The sequence below is a fragment of the Ceratosolen solmsi genome, unplaced genomic scaffold (assembly GCF_000503995.2).
Source record: "Ceratosolen solmsi marchali unplaced genomic scaffold, CerSol_1.0 scaffold33, whole genome shotgun sequence".
NCBI classification, from domain to species: domain Eukaryota; kingdom Metazoa; phylum Arthropoda; class Insecta; order Hymenoptera; family Agaonidae; genus Ceratosolen; species Ceratosolen solmsi.
The window spans coordinates 304,361-324,647 of NW_011948438.1; the positions used below are offsets into that span (position 1 = coordinate 304,361).

The 20,287-nt window shown below is 32.5% G+C and overlaps 1 protein-coding gene across 1 annotated transcript in view; it reads left to right on the forward strand.

Moving 5' to 3' along the window:
• The first annotated feature begins 7,959 nt into the window (after positions 1 to 7,959).
• Positions 7,960 to 20,287, forward strand: part of LOC105365385 (forkhead box protein E4) — a 41,902-nt gene continuing 29,574 nt past the window's right edge. Inside the window, exons 1-2 of the mRNA XM_011503528.1 lie at positions 7,960 to 7,974; positions 8,030 to 8,162. Coding sequence (XP_011501830.1) covers positions 7,960 to 7,974; positions 8,030 to 8,162 — 148 coding nt within the window. The remainder of the gene's footprint in view (positions 7,975 to 8,029; positions 8,163 to 20,287) is intronic.

Consider the following 20,287-nt stretch of genomic DNA (forward strand, 5'->3'; position numbering starts at 1 on the left):
TTAATCGAACAAGAGTATTACAATTTAAAATAACTCGGTATCATAACATAATTTACAAATTTCTTAACGCGCGAGCACACACACCTGCTTAAATAATTATTCGAGGCAGCATTAAAATTATGTTTCAAGACATTCTTACTTGGATTAATTATTTATACTGTGGTAGTTTTGCGGAAATGAAGATAAGATCAAGTTTCGGCTTATTCATCTACAAAGTTCATCATAAAACTGAAAGAACGAAGATTTGTTAACTGTGCTAATCATGTTGATAATATCCGCCTAGAAACAGCGATACGAAGTCCAACTCAAGGTAGTAATTTGTAATGACCTGATTTATGTAGCAAATTAATCGGAAAACGTCTCCCACCCCCCGTCATCCATATCAGAGGGTACGATAAACTCGATAAAGCAAAATATAGTATTTATACATTTATTGGTATTTGCAAATTAATAATTCTTGGCTCACCTTACCTTAAAATTTTATATTATAATCTATTATTATAGGGAGCTAGTTGGTTGAAAAAGTCTGAATTTTTCTTGCTTCCAATTTTATTTCAAAGCCTGTACAGGTACCAAGTTCTCTGGTACTACATAGATCGTATTCGATTAAAGATCCTTTTAAAGAGTATGCGATACAATATTTTACCAAATAGTAGAATTATGAAGTTGAGTTATTGAAGTGGTATGACTTCCTTCAAATAGAAAATTTTTGTTAAAAGTTATTTTTCTTTATGTTTGTATTTGTCATTTTGTTATTGAACTCTTAAATCAAACTCGAATTTAAGAAAGTAATATTACGAGCATTAAAAAAAACTTGTGAGACCATTGTGATATATATATATATATATATATATATATATATATATATATATATATATATATAGAGAGAGAGAGAGAGAGAGAGAGAGAGAGAGTAGAGTAGAGTAGAAAATAATATAATAAATAGCCTAATTTTAGTGATTTGTCTATACTTCCATTGAAATAAATTTATAAATATTTTATTAATTTGCAAACTCGTAAGGGTAGATTTTTAATAAAGCGCGTGATTTTCTAGTTGTTAATGATTTTAGCTATTTTAATTAATGTAAATGTCAACTTTACTTGCACAGAAATATTAAGTACTACAAATAATTGTTTCAACCTCAACTCATTGAAATATGTGAAAAAGTTGAAAAGTAACGTTAAGGTTCTTCGAACAATTTCTAATCGTCGAAAAAACTTAAGAATGAAATATCAAGTAAACGTGAGACGATCTCTAATTGCATATTAATTTTATCAGATATGTAATCGTATGTTGTTCTTACGGCGCTATATGATTCTAAAATTCCCAGAGGCTCGTCCAAAATCATCTCTGACGAATTTGATAATGATGGCTTTAAATAGGTCGAAAACTTATTATTGATATATTAAGGAATTACGCACGCGTGGTCGTGCGTCAACATTTTGCTTTTAACGCAAACTTTCGATGAAATCTTTTTTTTTATTTTTTATATCTCCGGACAGTTCAGATTGCGATGCATTATAGTTTTGTTTAAAGTCGGTTTTCAAAAACAAACACGCGCGGTTTACTTACTATCAATCGCGTTTTCTGAGCATATAATATCACAAACAGTTTTGATCCCTTACATTTAAGTAGTAAGTGAGTTTTTTGACGTACAAGTGATAATAATAACCAACAAATAAATCGCTTATCTATAATGAGCGTAAGAAACTTATTCGCTGTCAGTTTTTAACGTATGCTCGGACACAACTGCTCCCATAATTTACGCACTTTCCCTTTATATTATTTATAATTTCAGCGAATAGAATAATAAATACATATTTTTGGAGAAATAATAATTATCAACTTATGTAGATTTTTCCATTAATGATATACACGTAGGGTTGCGCTTTTTTGAATGAATACTGATAAGTGGGTTATCGCGCGATTTCATCATTATCCAAGGTCACGTGAACAGCAGTTCTTGGCATTACGTACGACATCTATAGAAAAATCAATTCGAGGCTCAAGTTGCAATGCCTCATTTTCCAATCTAGCTGTGTTTGAAGCGTATTTGCACATATTTATGTTATGAACACTTGCGTAAGTGATAGCTACGCGTAAAGGAAGTACTGTATTTACATAATTCGATTGTTACGCTTAGTGTAGAGAGATCTATTAAAATTTTAACAATATTGTATAATATTATGTGGAATAATAGGCAGCTCTTGTAAAACGAAAAATTTATAAGCCTACGGGACTATTATTTTTTTTAATTTTTTTATTTATTTATTTATTTTTTTTTTTTTTTTTTTTTTTTTACAGAAAATATATTGCTTTACAAGGCGTTCTTAGAGGATTTAACAAGAATTGTCTTAAATATAATAGTTACTTTAATAGATAAAATAACACGGTACGAAGTTACATAAAATAATGTTAGCATCAAATATAAAACAAATTTTGAAAGTTTATAGATAAGTAAATATTGGTTTCTATGGAAAAATTTCGTCACGTGGTTTTTTATTTTTTTTTATTTTATTTTTTTTTTTTTGTTACAATGATTTTTATTATTTAGAACAATAAAAAAAATGAAAATACGATTCGAAGTGCGAACTTATAGACTCATTATACATTTTACTCGTAAATATTTAATGAGGACAATTAATAAGCTCTTCTTCAATAATAAGCGATTTTAGCATAAATTGAAATTTTAGTAGATTTACTATGGATATAAATTTTTTTGACTATTAAGATGAAGTAAACGGTTTCGTAATCATAACATTCTTGCATTACATAGGAAATTTTTATAAATAAGTGAAAGTATCAGGGGGAGGGGGATCATTGTTTAGTGCAGAAAACTCATAAGGAAAAAAATATATTACATAATTAATTGTCATTACATAATTTAATTTAATAATACGAGCAATTTATTTACATGTAAGTTTTAATGATAATTGACAATTATAAAGTAGATAATGGCTAAACAATTATAGTTGTGGAACTATATAAAATAAAACAGTATAAAATTTAACTGTTTTAAAATTGAAAATTCAAAATTATAAAATTTAATTGATCGTTAGTTTTTAATTTAACATTTTATTTACAATATACATAAAATATGCCTTTAATAGACAATGATATGGAACTTTTGTATTATTTATGAAATATAAAAGTAAAATAAAAAAAAGTAATAGCCACTTTATCGAAATAAAATTTTTATATTCTACAAATATAATTATAAATTTTTATAGTCTACTGTGCAAGATTTCATGCATATTTATAGAAAAGTAGGACCTCAACTAATCCCAACGTAATAATTTATTTATAATTATGTTAGAATTACATTTAAAAATGAATAAGAAATTGCTTTTATTTGAATTGTTGTCTAAAAAATCTACTTTATGCAAAATTTATCCAGTGTATTTAAATATGAGAAAAAGGTATTCAAAAGCCATTAATGTCTTTTATTTATATATTTTCTAGTACTATTATCGACTAATAGGAGACTAAAAATATAATATACTGCCATAAAAGTCATAAATTTTACCTATTGTTTTGCGCCCAATCCGCAATAAAGTTATAAATATCGTTAATGAAAAATACGGCGCATTTTGTAAAAAATGCAGTCACGAGAGTTTCATTAAATTTAAAAACTTTGCATACTATTAAGAATCATAAATACGTGATGCGCTAAGAATGATAAGACACGCATTATTATTCTCTCTCTCTCTCTCTCTCTCTATATATATATATATATATATAACTATCTATCTATCTATCTATCTATCTCGGACTCTTGTCTCTAATGTGCATGCAATGTGCACGCAATGCGCATCTTCGAGGCGATCCATCATTGCGGAAATCTGCGATCCATTTCGCCCTCTCACTCTCTACCTGATTCTTCTTCTTCATCTAAAAATATACCCACAGTTCCAACGGACTTTTACCTCATCCATCGTCAATTGTTTGCAGAATCTCGTTCGCACGATATAGCATTGGCGACGCTAGAACGACAAATCGCTAACGGCCAGTCGTCGGCTCCTAATAATCGCTCACTTCGAAAGCTCGGCGTTCATCTAACGCAAGAGATAAAGTGAGCCAGTGAAAGAGGGAGGGAAAGAATGAGAGAAAGAGAGAAAGTGAGAAAGAGAGGGAGATGATGATGAGGATGTCTAGATGACACTGGGAGCTTAAAGCCGCGTGGAGCCATTACTAGTTGCCGGCTGTCGTCCGGAAAAACGACGAGGCCGTTGGCGGCGTCGCGTCGCGCAATTTCTCAGTGTCGTCGTCCCTAAATCTCGTGGTGCGCTCCAACTTTCGCACATGTGCCCGGCATCGGGCGTCGGGCGTCGGGCGTCGGGTGTCGGGAGCATGCGCGCGAACAACGTTCAAATTTGTATTTGTATGGAAGCTTTGCACGCCGACGCATATTGCCGGCGCGCTCGTTTAATGATGCTGTAAAGTCGGGATAAGGTTAACGAGGTTGGCTTTCGAACCTCGCGAGATTCTATTTGATTTTACTTACTTCTTTCTTTTATATTTATAACCTTGAAAGTCGGGAGTAGGCTAGGAAAATTATTTCTTTATACGTCGTGCCATTTTGGCACTTTACTCGCACGAATAAAATTACAATAAAGATGAATTTAAAGGCCAACGCGCGCGCGATGACTTTTGTTCGTAAATAAGATTAGAGTGAGATGGGAATTCTAGTTCGACATGTTTATTGTATTTAAGTAGGAGAGCCTTAATTTTCTAAATTTTTTGCTCCCACTCTCGTTTTAACTATGTCTTTTATTTTATATATATATATATATATATATCAAATAATTCTGAAGATTTCTTTTATTTTTTATTTTAAAGCGTTTTTATCGCATACAAGATTAAGTGTAAAAATAATTTTATATTTCATATTTTATAAATAACATTTGATTAGATTTTAAAAATTACGTTAAAATGGCTTATTGATTTAGTAGATAAACTTTATCGTGCGTTTATTAATAATTTAGTTAATAGGGGTACGTGAGAATAATTTTGTACGTGTTTATCTGTGCTTGGTATTTGATGAATTTAAGTGAGGATAAATACACGAATAAACGAAAATTTTAAGTAAGTTTACAAATTATTTTTGAAGGCAATAAAATCTGGGCTTGATAAATAAATATTCTAATCATGGAGCAATGGCCTAGTAGCCATAAATACACATTTCATTCGTGATAATTGACGTACTTAAATATTTATAGAATTTTATTATCTTTGATTTGTAAAATTCATTGATTATGCCCAACTAAAAGTTGAAATCTCTTTCCAAACTAACTCCAATATTTTCGAGTTCTAAATAAACGTATTATAATGGCAAATATTAACATAGACTTCATTTTTTTATTTGATGAATTTTATTATCGTTGAGTTAATATTTTAAACCTAAATGCATTTATAACATTATTGTGGCATACTCTAATTTAACGAATTAACGTAACTGAAATTGAATGACTAAATTTGGTTGGCATTATGAAAATAGCATAAATAAATCGATAAATTAGCGTGGACATTTGTTTTTATTAAAATTGAAATTGCTTATTTATAATTGAAATCATAGTTTCCAGATATAAAAGAACCAATACATAATGGGAATTTTGCAGAAAAAAACATTGTAATATTAATTTAAAATATTTCATTATTTTGATAACTGATAGTACTACTACACTACTACATATTACGTAAGGTTTAACAAAACTTTGTTATCAATTTTGTTAAAATATCATGAAATTTAAATACATTTTTAGTGTTATCTGAAATATTGTTATTATCATTAGTTTTATTATTATATTATATACAGTTTGTTTGATAAAACGAAGCATATGAAGTTAAAATAATTCTTTAATTTAATTTATTATAATGAAAGTTTTTATGAATGTATTTTTATAAGATGCCTTTCAAAATGAAAATAAGATATTTCAATATTGAAAGATCATTTCTTGTAAATAAAAAAAGCTCTATATATTTAATATTACAGATGCTGTGCTCGATTTTCTTTGCCGTACTATTAGATAATGTTTAAACATTTTATGGTAAAGTAATGAAACATAGTAATTTCCTTAAATTCATAACTGCTATTTTTGTATCAATAGATAATTTATAATTTTGAACAATGTTTGATAATTAGTAATGATGCAATTATGCATTTCTGTAGTTGTTTTTTTTTTTTTTTTTTTTTTTAAATTTTTACATTATATTAATACAAGTATATATTTGATTTATTCGAATTTATAGTAAATTCTATAAAGTCTTTGATATAATGGACATTATATAATAACACGATCATAGAGTTCTACTAAACAAGTTGCATAACCATATATAAACATGTATTTATATGTTTTCAAAACGTTTGATACTCTTTGTCTGTACTAACTATTCTAATTTTAATCGATAATTTTACGTTAAAATATGTAAGTCATATATACAGAATAATGCGCACGAGCGAGGGCGCGCGCGCACGCAACGCACACACACGCAGCCACATTCATATATATAATTTATAAGTAAGCAAGGGAAATAAAAAAAAAAAAAAAAATAAATAAAAAAGTAAAAAAAAACAAAACAAAACGTATAAACCCTCCAAGTAATAAGTATAAGAAGGATCGGGCAATAAGAAAAGGTCGCTAAAGTCGGGAGAAATAATAGAAAACATGAGATATATAATCGAGTTTGCGGAAAAGGCGGATATCAAGTAGCGCAGAGCGCAAGGGAGAAATGTTAGCGATTTGAGGGAGAGAGAAAAGCGAATTCCAAATTAACGATCTAACAAGATCGTAAGTTTCACTTGGCATAATACGGATGTCACAACAGCCGGCCAGTGTTTGTAAGCTTCCTGCGACGAGACTTCAAACATTGCAAGCTCAAAGAGCCAAAGGTCCTCTCACGAACTCCACTATTATTCGCATTTCACGAGGGAATCTCTGCGCCTGAGTCGCTGCTGACTTTCCTTTAAGATTTCTTACAGGCGTTGCATTTGTCAAAACCCGGCGATTTTTGCGTGTACTTGTTGGAAATATAATAATAGAAGATATTGTGGTGTGCCTTTTTTTTACTTCGTGTTGTTAGCCTCTTATTTGCCCACGCAATCGTGCCACCAATTGCGACTTTGAACTAGATAATTTATGTTTATATTTCATCCTTGTTAAAATTGATTGTGCGACGGTAATTTAAAATACGTCCAACCGTAAAATTAAGATTTTAATTTCCGAGGTACATTTATTTTTATATTGAGGCTAATAAAAGGAAGTGCGAATAGTAGTGTAATTATTTTCGAGAATTTCTCATTTTGTGTACTCATAATAATTTTATCAATTTCTTATAATAATAAGACATTTTATAAACGCCATAAAATTCTCTGAAATTTATGAACAAATTCAGTATATCAATTTTGTTATTGATGTATCTCTTAAGCTCGTGTTGCTATGATATTTAATAGCCACATTAAAAATTTTAACGTCATTTTCATGCAATAATGTTAAAAACGCTTTCTAAATTTTACTTTGCGGTTTTGTTAGCAAAGCTTTAAGATTTAAAATTCCATAGAGAAAATGTTGTTAAACTTGACACTTAATACGTTAGTTTCTTATAATAAGATTAGCGTTTTTAATTATTGAGAGATGAGTGTTGAGTGTAGTTCAATGGGAATATAGTGAAATGTATTTGATCAAACTTATTAGCCAATAAGTATATATTATAGGAAATGATCGTCATTTAAAATTATTGATTAATTGAATATCGATAATACGTAATATATATATATATATATATATATATATATATATATATATATATATAATCGGTTGTGCATTGAATAGATTAGTGATTAATGTAAATGCTCGATAATGTATATATAAACAGCGTTATTTAAATATACGTAACAGTAACGTGAGTGGCAATATTTAGAGGACGAAAATTGAAATTCTGCATTACGTTAATGATTTATCATGAACATACTGAATGTAAGAAGTTCGGTCTAATTTATGTTAAAATAATAATTCACGAATTCTGTTTTAGGAGCTCCAACAGGGCAATGGAAGCCTCAGTGGCTCTGGTTTGGGTAGCGTCCAGGATTCAGTTCATTCCTTGAAGATAAAGCAAGAGCCGTTTCAACTTACGCCTACGTCCTCACTGCCGCCAATGCATCAAGGTAATTCATCATATTTATCACGTCAATATTTTAAACTCCTTTTCATAAATAAGCACAGTAACAAACAACATCCTTATGTAAATCCTGTAGGTTCAGACTTGAAAGTTTCGTGATAGTTGTACATTTCAGACATGTGCTTCGACTCTAATAGATCTTCATAATCCTTTGCGACGTTCTTTATAGTCATTTGAGACAATTTGAAATACGTGTATTTATATTAAAATCGATTCGATAAAATTCGATAAAACATTTGACAAATGTTTTTTTTTATATTTTTATTCATTGTTAATTACACCCAATTAGACATTCGTAATTTGTCAATGTGTCTTTATTAGATAAAATTTTAAATGGAGCTTTACGAGTACATTAATCGTAAATCATTTGAAACGTAACATGATAAACATTAAAACATACATATGCTGTCATTAAAAAACGAAATACTTAATATTCGTACAAGTTCAATTAAAAAAATATAATTATTAAGTGATAGTAAATAATTATGAATGACTCTGTATCATTATTAAAAAAGGGAAGAAAACAATACTCTGTGATATTTTACAATTGTATGTGTAAATATTTTTCATTTAAGCAGTTAATTTTTTTTATAAGAGATAATATTGAAAACATTATTAAAATTTTTGTTTGTCATTTCCATTACATCTACTTTTTATTCTTAATATAGATTTTAAAAAAATATCTCAAATTACAGAGATGACATTCTTGTTCGTTCAGGAATCTCGAAATATTGAGAAATGATCCAATTCTCGGGCTCTCATTTATATCCGAAATATTCAGTAGTCCATATTTTTGTTTAAATTAATTACAATTTAAGAAATTTTATGATGAAAATATAAATTGATGTAAAGGTTATTAAGAAACTCGCGTGCACGCACGTATGCACACTATATGCACGTAATGGACCATATTCAAAAGCTGCGCGATATTCATGATTCATATATATTTCATGTGTATCGATTGGTTTATTTAATAGTTCGGGCTATTAGATTTCCGTCCACGTAGAATTTTATGTTTAAAATCTCAATTTAATTTATAAATAAAATAATGTACCCCGTATCTTTTATAACGTATGAAAAATAAAACTCATTCACGAATGCGTTAAAAGTATATTATTAAATTATCTTTGTTTTTGCTCGATTCAACGTTTATTATTATAAACATTTGTATTTCAATCAAGTAATTATACGTTAAAGCTAGATTTTTCGTTTGCCTGTTATTAATGTTGTAGATAGAAGCATAATTAAAAAATTCTTTAATAACTTGAGAAAAAAAAAAATTCGTATGCAGTTACTATTTTAATATCTTACACTATAATAAGATATTATATAATGATTAGGATTTTTAATCAACCATATTCTGGCGGCGGGGGAGGGGCGGGAGGGGGGGGGGGGGATTGATATATATTGATCGTATTAAGTGAATATATTTCTCATTAGGAATTTAGATATTAGATTCGGAAATGCTTATCGTTAGTTGTGTTAATTTCTGTAATTAGTGCAATTGTAAATGTTATGCTTCAAGTTTCTAATAGAAAACAACAAATTGTCAATTATTGTCATTATTTAGAAAGGCATAATTTAATTTGATAAAAATTTGTATTTCTTAATAATTAAAGTAAATCATTAATTACAAATGGCTTGCTAGCTTAACATAGACTTAAATTCATTCAACTTAAACTAACAGTATTTCACGTAATTGTCGGAAATTATTTCCATTTCATGCGAATCAGTAGGTAGATTATTACGACCATGCAAGTCATTTGTTTATTTATAATGGTAAGATCGATGCAGCTAAGAAGGGTATTAATTTTCATTAAAATTTGAGGATAAAGATAAATTGTAATAATGTACTATTATGAGCCATATTGTATTAATAAATATTAAAAATTTAATTATGATAAGATAAAAATATTGATAAACAATATTGTGATAAAAGTGTAATTTAGAATATATAATAAGAATGCACAGGATTATAAAACTTCTAGGTAAATCCAGACACTTTAAGACACTAAAAACGCTAAAGATCTTGGAAATGTCGAGTATTTGACTATTTATTGCTTCTCATTTTAAATTTCATAATTTTCTACGGTCTCTCGTTATAATAAATTAAACGAAATCCCGTCAATATAAAATAGCAGTTTTCTGAATTTTCATCGTAAGCAAAAACTATATACAATATCGATATTGCCATACATACTTTGGAGTACAAACCAGGCTTCCGAAGGACATACGGTGCTGCTCCAATTCGTTAAAAATAATTGACGTTTTGGTTAATGCTCAACCGCGTGTCAATTCAAAAATTGCGCAATTATATGTATCGATTATTAGCTATTGCGTCACAGTTAGATGCTAGTATTTTCCATTATTCACTGTTCTACCGATTCTCGCTCGCTCCTCGAGAGCCGAACTCCCAAATTTCGTCGAAACAAAACATGTAACTCGTCTATTTTAAAATAAATAAAAATACAGGGCGATTAATCAGTAGTAGCCACGTAAGCATGGAAATTCGATGTCGTGACATCGAATGATTTTTCACTCGTCGCTACACCCAAAATTCCGCGAACATTCCACTTATCTCCCCGTAATTCTTATAACACAATGGTGCGAGCAACCGCATTACAATTCGACCAATACGCAAACATCAAAGCTGTGTTGTTGGTCTAATGAACACAATGTCGACAAACATTCAGGCCATTAATGGGACACGGACGAGAGAGAGAGAGAGAGAGAGAGAGAGAGAGAGAGAGTGAGAGTGAGAGAGATAAAGTGTGCAGTTGTTCTACTCGCATCAAAAAACGAGATTTATGAGAAAAACATAATGGGAATTATCGAGACGATCGAATTTATCGAATGATCCTTACGGAACAGCAATGCGTTCCTTAATACTTTCCAAACATACGTGGGCACTAATTATTTAGAGCTGCAACTCCATAAGCGCAGAAAATGAGATCTCGAATAGGATGACGTCGCCGGGACTATACGGATAGAAGAGGGGTGCGCAGCGAAATAACATAATGGCACTTGGAAAAAGAAAGTAGGTGGACTTGCTGGCAATGAGAGCGAAGGAAGAAAAAAAAAAAGAACGGGCGATCGCATAAATCCGTAGTCTTTCTTTTGGCTTCTTTCGCAACGCGGCCGTCAAGCCCTGATAATCTTCGTGTCTCGGCCTTTCCAAAAAAGCGAGTGACTGCGCGAGGGGGCGGGTGGTTGCTCAGCGGCGGCGAAGAGGGAGGGGAGAGGTGAGATGGCGAAATCCCAGGGGCGCATGCACGCTGCCGTTTCTAATAATACGGACCTCCTCCTCGACCAGACAAACGGGAGAGGCGTGCGCCATGATATACCGCCCGGGCCTGCGCGTCTGATCTGTCTTCGCGCCGTTTACTCGCTCCCCTCCCCCCATTCCATCTCCCACCACCGGCTTTCGGTCGTAGGTGCGCCAGGAATCTCGCGCCCCGTTCCGCTAAAGGATCAATGCCAAAAACTCGACGCCCCTTCGTTTATCTCCGGGGAGGCATGCGCGCGCGTCGGAGGCTGCCTCGCAATCTTCTCCCTGGGATGTAACACGTCTCTTTATCTGGAGTGGATGAGGAAGCCGAGTGGGGTCTTTATGCTTGTGAGAATCTTTTTGTAACTGACGGAGCGTATTGGGTGCGAGTCCTTCCGAACGAAAGAGTGATGACAATGAGAGAGAGAGAGAGAGAGAGAGAGAGAGAGAGGAGTAGAAGAAAGATACGGGAGTTTGGAGACCGGAAATGTGCCCGCCATTTGATTGGTTATCACGCAATTCAATAAAAACCTTTTGTTCACAAGCCGTATGTTTTTTTATTTTTTTATTTTTAAGTTCTATTAACGGCATAAAGAAAGTGATGGAGTTTTGATAAATAATTTAGATAAGCGCTGATCTTTATTTAATTATAAATTAAAGTTGGTCGACTGACGAGTGCTTTGAATCTTATATCGTTAACTATAAGCGGTAAATTTTTAATAAATGTTTCTTTCTCCATTGCTCGGACGTTTGTAAACTCTCTGTAAACTCCGTGCGCTACCACGGCAATTAATTTTGTTTACTTGTTTACCCCCATATATTCTCGCGGTTTTGATGGGAGCTTTCGATAAATTTCATGTTTTAGAATCTTTGTAAGTTTTATACGGAGACTTTCAATGTAAAATCGTAAGTTTATAACTAACTTAATTATAAAAACTTCGTTTATGCTTATTATCGGCCAATTGAATAAGTTACATGGCTGTGGCATGAAAAATCTTAAGCGTAATTCGTAAGTAGGAGCTAATCATTCGAGAGATAAATATAACGAGAAAGCTTTTCAAGTTCAAGGGAAAAAATAACAACAGATTTAATTATCATACTAATTGATGTGTATATGAATATATGTAAATATAATTTCATCGAAGTTGAAATGTTTCCCGCCTAGTATAATAAATACCATCTATCTTCCTACTTAATTTTTTCCCATCAACTTATGAGTGGAGCTCGTATTACCGAGTCCCCGACAATTAGTCGACAACTCATTCACAATAGGAATTAAATTTAGTTGCGCATCGTTTTGGTATTTTTTCCTCAGACGCTTCTCGCATCACGCCATTCAATGATTACGATGCGTTTATCGCTCGGAGTAATTTATATATTCAAATTTTCGAACGACGATAAGTCAATAATGTAAACATTAGGGACATCAGTGTTAATATACATACTTATTTTTTACCGCAAATTTCTATTTATTACCGCTGATAGCACTAAGATGTTTGTATTAACATTTTACAAGGGCGAATGTTTATCGATTTTTTACTACTATTTATAGTTTATACCATATATTTCATATATTCCTTGACTGACGATTTTCTTCACAAATTTATAAGCCCAAATTTCTAAATTTTGCTTCATTAGCCATGAAATGAATGAACAATTTACTTTTGTGATATTTATATAGAATGTATGTTTAAACGTCGAGATTATTACGTTATTGTTACAAAAGCAATGGTATTCGGAGAATATGCGCCAAGAAGGCTTGAATATCAAAATTTGAGAATGAAATTATAAAGCTTTTAAATGTATCGTTTGAAGTATTTTATACCAAAAATATCACTTTATCTTCCTAATGTCAAATTAATATGCAATCAAGCTGAATAGTTTATTGAGGTTATCATCTGCGAATTGCGAACACAATTCTTAATAATTAGAACTTTTTATTTTGCATTAAAAATGTTGTTGAATGCATACATATGAATTACGATTAGTTTATTATTTATTTATTTATTTATTTTTTTTTTTTTTTTGCTTTTTGACACAGATACGCGCCCGCGCGCACACACGCACGCACATTCACACGGATATGATCGCTCACTCATTTTATATATTTATCAAAAGTCGCCAATTAAGATAATTATGTTTCTAAGAGATTAAAATAGATTTTCAAATATTTGTTGCTTAACATTTGTTGTACGATAAATTAAGCTTGAAAAAGGAAATATTCAATTATTACCGTATATTCAAAAATATTTACAATATACAATATTTCGTTTTAATGTTATAAGTAAAACGTCATCAATAAATATTTGACTAATAGTAACTGTGTGTAGTCCCTCTATTGAAAGTATAAGCTCGAATATGAATAATATTTATTGTTACGATAGCAAGTATTTATATTAAAAAAGAAGAAAGAAAAAAGGGAAAAAGAAGAGAAGAAAAGTAATAATATTATTAAATAACCGAGTAAAGAGTAATGGTTAATAAATAATTGTGAAAGAGTTTTTATAAGTATTATAAATCAGCAGTAGCAGTAGCAGTAGCAGCAGTAGCACAGCAGCAGGATAGTGTCAGAGAGAGAGAGAGAGAGAGAGAGAGAGAGAGAGAGAGAGAATAGAAGGAGAAAAGGAAGAGTGAAAGTCGTAGGAGTAATGATGATAATGCGCAGTGTGGAGCGATTAATACGACGGCTCGTCTGTTATGAACGCGAAACTTGACACTCGTCTTGTCTCATATCGATGTGGTAGCTCATCGTTTCCAGATAAAGCCGACATAAAACATCTCACAAGAGCATACGATAATCTAAGGTATTCGGTGACTTTACTACGAAGACACGTATACGCAATGGAGCCCCGTTGGAACATTAATAATAACCACGGAGTTGTATGGCAAACATTATTTTTCTTATGAAATTACTAGAAAAAGGAGATGTACCGGGTGGGTATCGATATCATCGAGCCGCGCTCAGGATAAAAAGTCCATCGGTTGTTTGTTTTTATTTAAAAATTCCTACTACCATCTATTGTTTTGATTCGTTGTTTATATTATTTAAACTTTTCGCCTGGCGTCATTTTTAATTTATTGATTTTTTTATTTTGCATCTATTCCACTGGGGCAAATGATTTATTAACAACAAAGTAACGATTTAGCACTATAAATACACGTATTATGTATACAATGTCATCCACGACTATTAAGTATTATGTAAACTATGTAAGAAAATTTTCTACTTATCAATCATCTCGTTACCGCCGCATCAAATATTTAATGCCTTAAAATGTGATTGTTTCGAACGGATCGATTAATTCGCCCGCAAACCCAGCAACATTCCAACGAGCTTGAATCGTCCAGTTCAAGTCGACGCCACTTCCGTCGACTTGAATTTTTTTCAAAAATGTTTCGCGAGATTCGCAAAATAGCGGGAAAATGTAGTGTAATGGAGCCAACGGGCGCGATTATCCCCTATACGGTCGTATCCCATATAAAGTGCAAGCGCCGAGATTGCGTAAAAGGAGGAGGGGGCGATTTATCGGGGCGTGACTTTAATTAGGAACGATTTCCAATTCCCCTAATATATGCCGCGTCTCCTCGAGCGCGTGTTCATCCAGAAAAACAGGCAGAAGAAAGTCGAAAGAGAGGCTCCTCGTCGTGCGCCTCGTATCTTCTTTATAAATAGAAGATTGATCGACCGAAATCGAAAATACGAAGGAAGCGACCGAGGGAACTCTTTGTTGGTGTTTGTAGCGAGCGTGACTCGGGACGTCGAAAAAGCCTCGCATCTGCTGCGAGGTCAATGATTAAGCTTCATCACTAGGTGTCCATCCACCAGCACCCTCACCGACTTTTCTTATCTCGCGAGATTCCGACTCCTTAACCGTGTGTTTGTTTGTGTTGTGTTTGTGTTTGTGTGTGTGTGTGCGTGCGTGTGCGTGTGTGTGTGTGTGGTATGCTTCCAGGCGAATTAAATTCAAAATCGCTTATTCGTAGCGTTGGATCGCCGGAGTTTCTTCAATGATCGTTTAATTAACCATTTCAGATTACGTTCAAAGTATTTTTTTTTCTTCTTTTTTTTCTTTATGTATTCGTCGACTATTTCATCAAACGCGACGCAAACTTCTACGCTTAGGCTTATGGAAATATAAATTGAACTCTGATAATCCGACGTTACGAGTTGAGATTTCTTTGCCTCCCATTTACAAATAGAACCTGCAAAAGTCCTTTTTCTGCAAAATAATAATTAACATATTTCCTTGCATTTGTATTTGTATTATTCTTATACGCTAATACATACGTGAATGCATATATATATATATATATATATATACATATGTAAAATTTTTATTAAGATTGTTAATAAACATTATGCTCGACGCACAGGCGCGATCGCGCGCGCGTACAGCTCGCGCACACACGCAACGTCGAAGAACATAATATTTAACAATCTTAATGTGCGTAAATTTTCAAGCGTAAATTTGCCGCAATGTCAATTTATTAAGTTAGATAAAATTCTCTCGATAACGTATATATTATTGCTTGTTGCTAAAGAACAATTACATAGCATTATTTTTGCAACGCAGAGACAAATCGCTCTTTTTTGCTTTTGAAAAGTATCGATGAGAAAAATAAAATTATTGACAGCGACATTTCTTCTGGAATTTATATCGCTTTCGTAATAAGAATTAACGCAAACAACCACTCCTCTAAACCTAATGATTTCTATGATTGGTTATTATTGTTCTTGTAGCGTAATACTTATTATATTAAGGATCCTAGTGACATAGAGATAGCGACAATGGGGGAAGATGGAGTAAGAGGCGCAAGTTTAATCGAACATAATATTATAATTATTGAAGAAAAAAAAAAAAAAAAAAAAAAAAAAAATGATTTGCCAGTAAATCGCAGCCTTCTCGATTGTCTTTCGCACGAAATCGCCACGACTACACGGGGCAGCCATATGCCGAAGCCATGATAAACGCGAAATTTGGTAAATAAAAATATGACGTGTTTCATTTGTAATATCGGCTCTGGGCGCGCTTAATCGATCGTAAAATTAATGTCGAAGTAGAGGCGATGAGAGGAGAGAATGAGAGAGTCAGCGATCGGGCGCACGAAAATAGTACGCGTTGTAGTACAGCTTAGTTAGACTAACTTTTGCGCGTCGTTCGCGATGTCGTAGATTAAAATTCGCCGCCGTTGAAAGTGCATTAGTAAGAGACGCTGGGGACGACAATCGGTCGCTCGAAGCCCCAGCCACTATTTCCAGGTAGCGAATTTAATTGCGCACTTGTTACAGGGTAATCCGTTTGGATTTTCGATGGCCTCGTTCTCGCGGCTTATGGCGGTAAGCGCCAAGAAAAGCGCGAAAGCTGCCACGGCGAGGGCCGTTTAGCGTCCGGGGAATTATTATATCGTCGTGGTTGACGTGTGCGCGGGTGAGTTACGGGCCTCGCTCTAATCCTGGAGCCGCGGGCGCTCATCCCGACCTGATTTATCGGCCCGGCGACGAGCGACAGGCCGCGGAAGAGCCGGACGATGATTATAATTATATTGCTGGGTGGGAAGGCTGAGTAGGAGGTTTATTTTCAACAGTGATATTCGCGCTCTTCGCGACGGACTAATTCTAGGGGACTACTGGGTATTACTTATTCGATTTTTCCTTTGTTTTTGTCTCTCTCTCTCTCTCTCTCTCTCTCTCTCTCTCTCTCTTTTTTTTCTTTTTCTTTCTTTTTTTTGTTATATTGTTACTTTATTCATATTTCAGAGCAAGCGCGGGACGCGCGTGTGTATTAAATAGCGAGAGGCTGGTGTTGGCGAGATTTTTCGGCTTGGCTTTTTCTCTCCGTGCGCGTCAACAGACGCCAGGCGACGCGTTAAATGACGTTTATGCATGCACGCACCGCTGCTGTATTGATAGGCTCGGATATGGCTGCGCCGTGCTTGAAATTCGGGTTAATAGTGTATAAAGTTGATAAACGACTTGGCCTCTGTTAGTGCTTGGGATGGAGCTAAGCTGATCGCGCTACTCATTATCGACTTCTCTAATGCCTGCACATCTCTGTACATGTCAGATTGCGGGAGGTGCGGAAGAGGAGGGGAGTCGAGACATTGGGCAACGATAATAATTTCAGCTACCATTTATAAGTCTCGTTAATGAATATTAGTTATTACTCGCCTACACTCTTGTGTTATTATTCGCTACTTCAGACCTTTCATTGATTTATGAAGTCTCGCTTAAGCTAAATACCTTTGATTTTGCATTATAGGTCAATGTATCGTGTGAAATTTTAATTAAAAAAATGGAAACAAGTTTAGGTTAATACCGGTCATAACATTAATGTATCGGTGCTTGTCAAAAATTGAGATTACGTCAGTTTCGTTCTACGCTACTAATCAAGACTCGTGCACGCGGGGCTTAAGTTGACTCGTAAATTCATGACTGTTTATAACGATGTGAAAAAGAAAATTATAATTTTAATAAGTGTATTGGTATGGAGGTGATTTTACAATTATTCCATTCATCTGCATTTAAATTACGAATATTTTTAAAAGCCTACAGTATTTTAACCCTACTGGTATTTATCATCGATGAAAAATCGATTTTATCTATCGTCTTCCTTCCATACAAGTTCGCAAATATAATGCATTTAAGCCCAATTTGACTCTGTTAGGCGCGTATAATGTTTATTTTTCAATGAATTTCAGCAAGTTGAAGATTATTTAAAAATAACTTTTGAATTGATCGTCAGACGTATAATATTATGATGAGAGAATTATTGAATCGCTTTACTTTTGTAAAATATAGAGATAATATTTGCGTGGTTCTCGTCGCGACAAATCAATATTTTCACCAAGTTTCCTCTCTCTCTCCCCTCCCCTCCCCTCCCCTCCCCCCACTCATATATTAATCAAAATCTTTCTCTCCCCAATTAACCAATAATACCGTCATATTTTAGATTAGCGAATTAAAATGTATGCATGAAAATCGTAATTATTGGAAATTGAAATTGTTTATAAATTTTTTTTTTTTTTTTTTTTTTTTTTTTTTTTTTACAAATGACACTATTCTCATTTTATGCCAATTTTACGCAGGATCTGGATTCCTAATGTTTTAATCTTTATTATTGGAATATTGTTGTATCGGTTGAAATAAATTTGATTGGCCGTTAATCGTTATTTTATAAATATATAAAAACATAAGTGCATTGAATAAGATGTAATTCGGTAAATGTAATTTTAATTAAAATAATAAAATTGACAATATTTACATATTTAATTATTTATGTATACAATCTGTTAATCAGTTTGTCATCAGATCAGAAATCATAGATTTCAACAAATTTCAATATATTATTGCTAGCTTACCCGCGTGCGCGCGCGCTGCTATCCATGTATTAAAAAATATATATACATTTATATAAATAAAAAGTTTCTTATGTGCTGGTTTATTGAAAGTAAAACTCGATATATGTATACGTAGGTACGTATCTCTTTTGGATGAATATTATATGTTGCGAAATTTATAAATAGTTCGTTATTCCTACAAAACCAGCAATATTATTCTCTTGTTAAAGAATTCCTTGCGCGTATAAAAGTTTCATCGATTATTAATCCATGCGTTGAAATTTATAATAATAAGTTTTCATAATAGCTTCTATATTGGTATTTAGTACTTCCATGATTGTATTAGATATAAATTTTAACTCAAACTTCCGATTATATTATTTTAACTAACTCAGAATTAACATTGCATTGTAAAAATGAAACGTGTATGAAGTGTCTTGCCTTAGTTTATTAAAACTTGTTTTATTTTATTTCTTTATCTAACTCAGGGCACTAAACATTTATAAATACTGTACTGATATTATTAGCCGTCGATAATAAGCAACGGTAGTCTGTCGTTGATAAATTTGATCCTTACGATCACTCATCCTTTTCTTCTCTGTTTGTTAAGATGACAGCCCAAAAACTACGTTGATTTTCAAATATTTTTCAACTGCTTATGTTATGCTTTTTACTATTATTTCAATGCAGCGTATTAAGTAAATTACGAGTATTGCGCGAAAATATCATTTTATAATTTAGGAATTTATGGTGGAAAAGTATTTCATAAAAATTCAACATTGAATTTGCATTAACTGATATTTTGTGCCCTGTATTTCCGGCAGATAATTATTACCTATTTATACATATGCATATCAATTGTAACGATCGAGTACCGATATGGCGTAAAAACAAAAACAAAAACAAAAAATATATAAATTATTAAAAAAAAATAATACAAATAGTTATTATTAGAGTTCATTAAGAAATTAAATAAGTGATATAACCCCAAGTCTATTAAAAAGTAAAATACTTTCCATTATATTTGTAATTGTAAAATTTACATTGTTAATTGCAAATGAATAATGTAATGTGAAAAGATGGTGAAAGAGTAGCGGAGCGAAATAAATCTCCTTAAAGCTTCGGATATCGATATTAGTGTACAAAAAAATAAATATTCTTTTTAATCAGTAGATTGTGAATTACAACTTTAAACTTATTCTTCGTATATAATAAAAGTGACAGTAGTAGTAATAAAGAAAACAAAATTTCAAATGAAACGCAAGTTTTAATGATGCCGACAGTGAATAGGTGTACTTCCAATTAAGAAATCATTTTCTCAGTACAAGTAACAAGTGTAGGCTGACATCTTAATTGATATCAATCACTTTGAACGTTTTTATTTGACACGAAATCCGATTCAGTATTTAAACTCCCTACGTAGATTAAAAAACCATTAATATTGAAATTACTTTTTTTCATATTGCGCGAGTAGTCAAGAGCGGGTGGCGGGAGGGGGGGGGGGG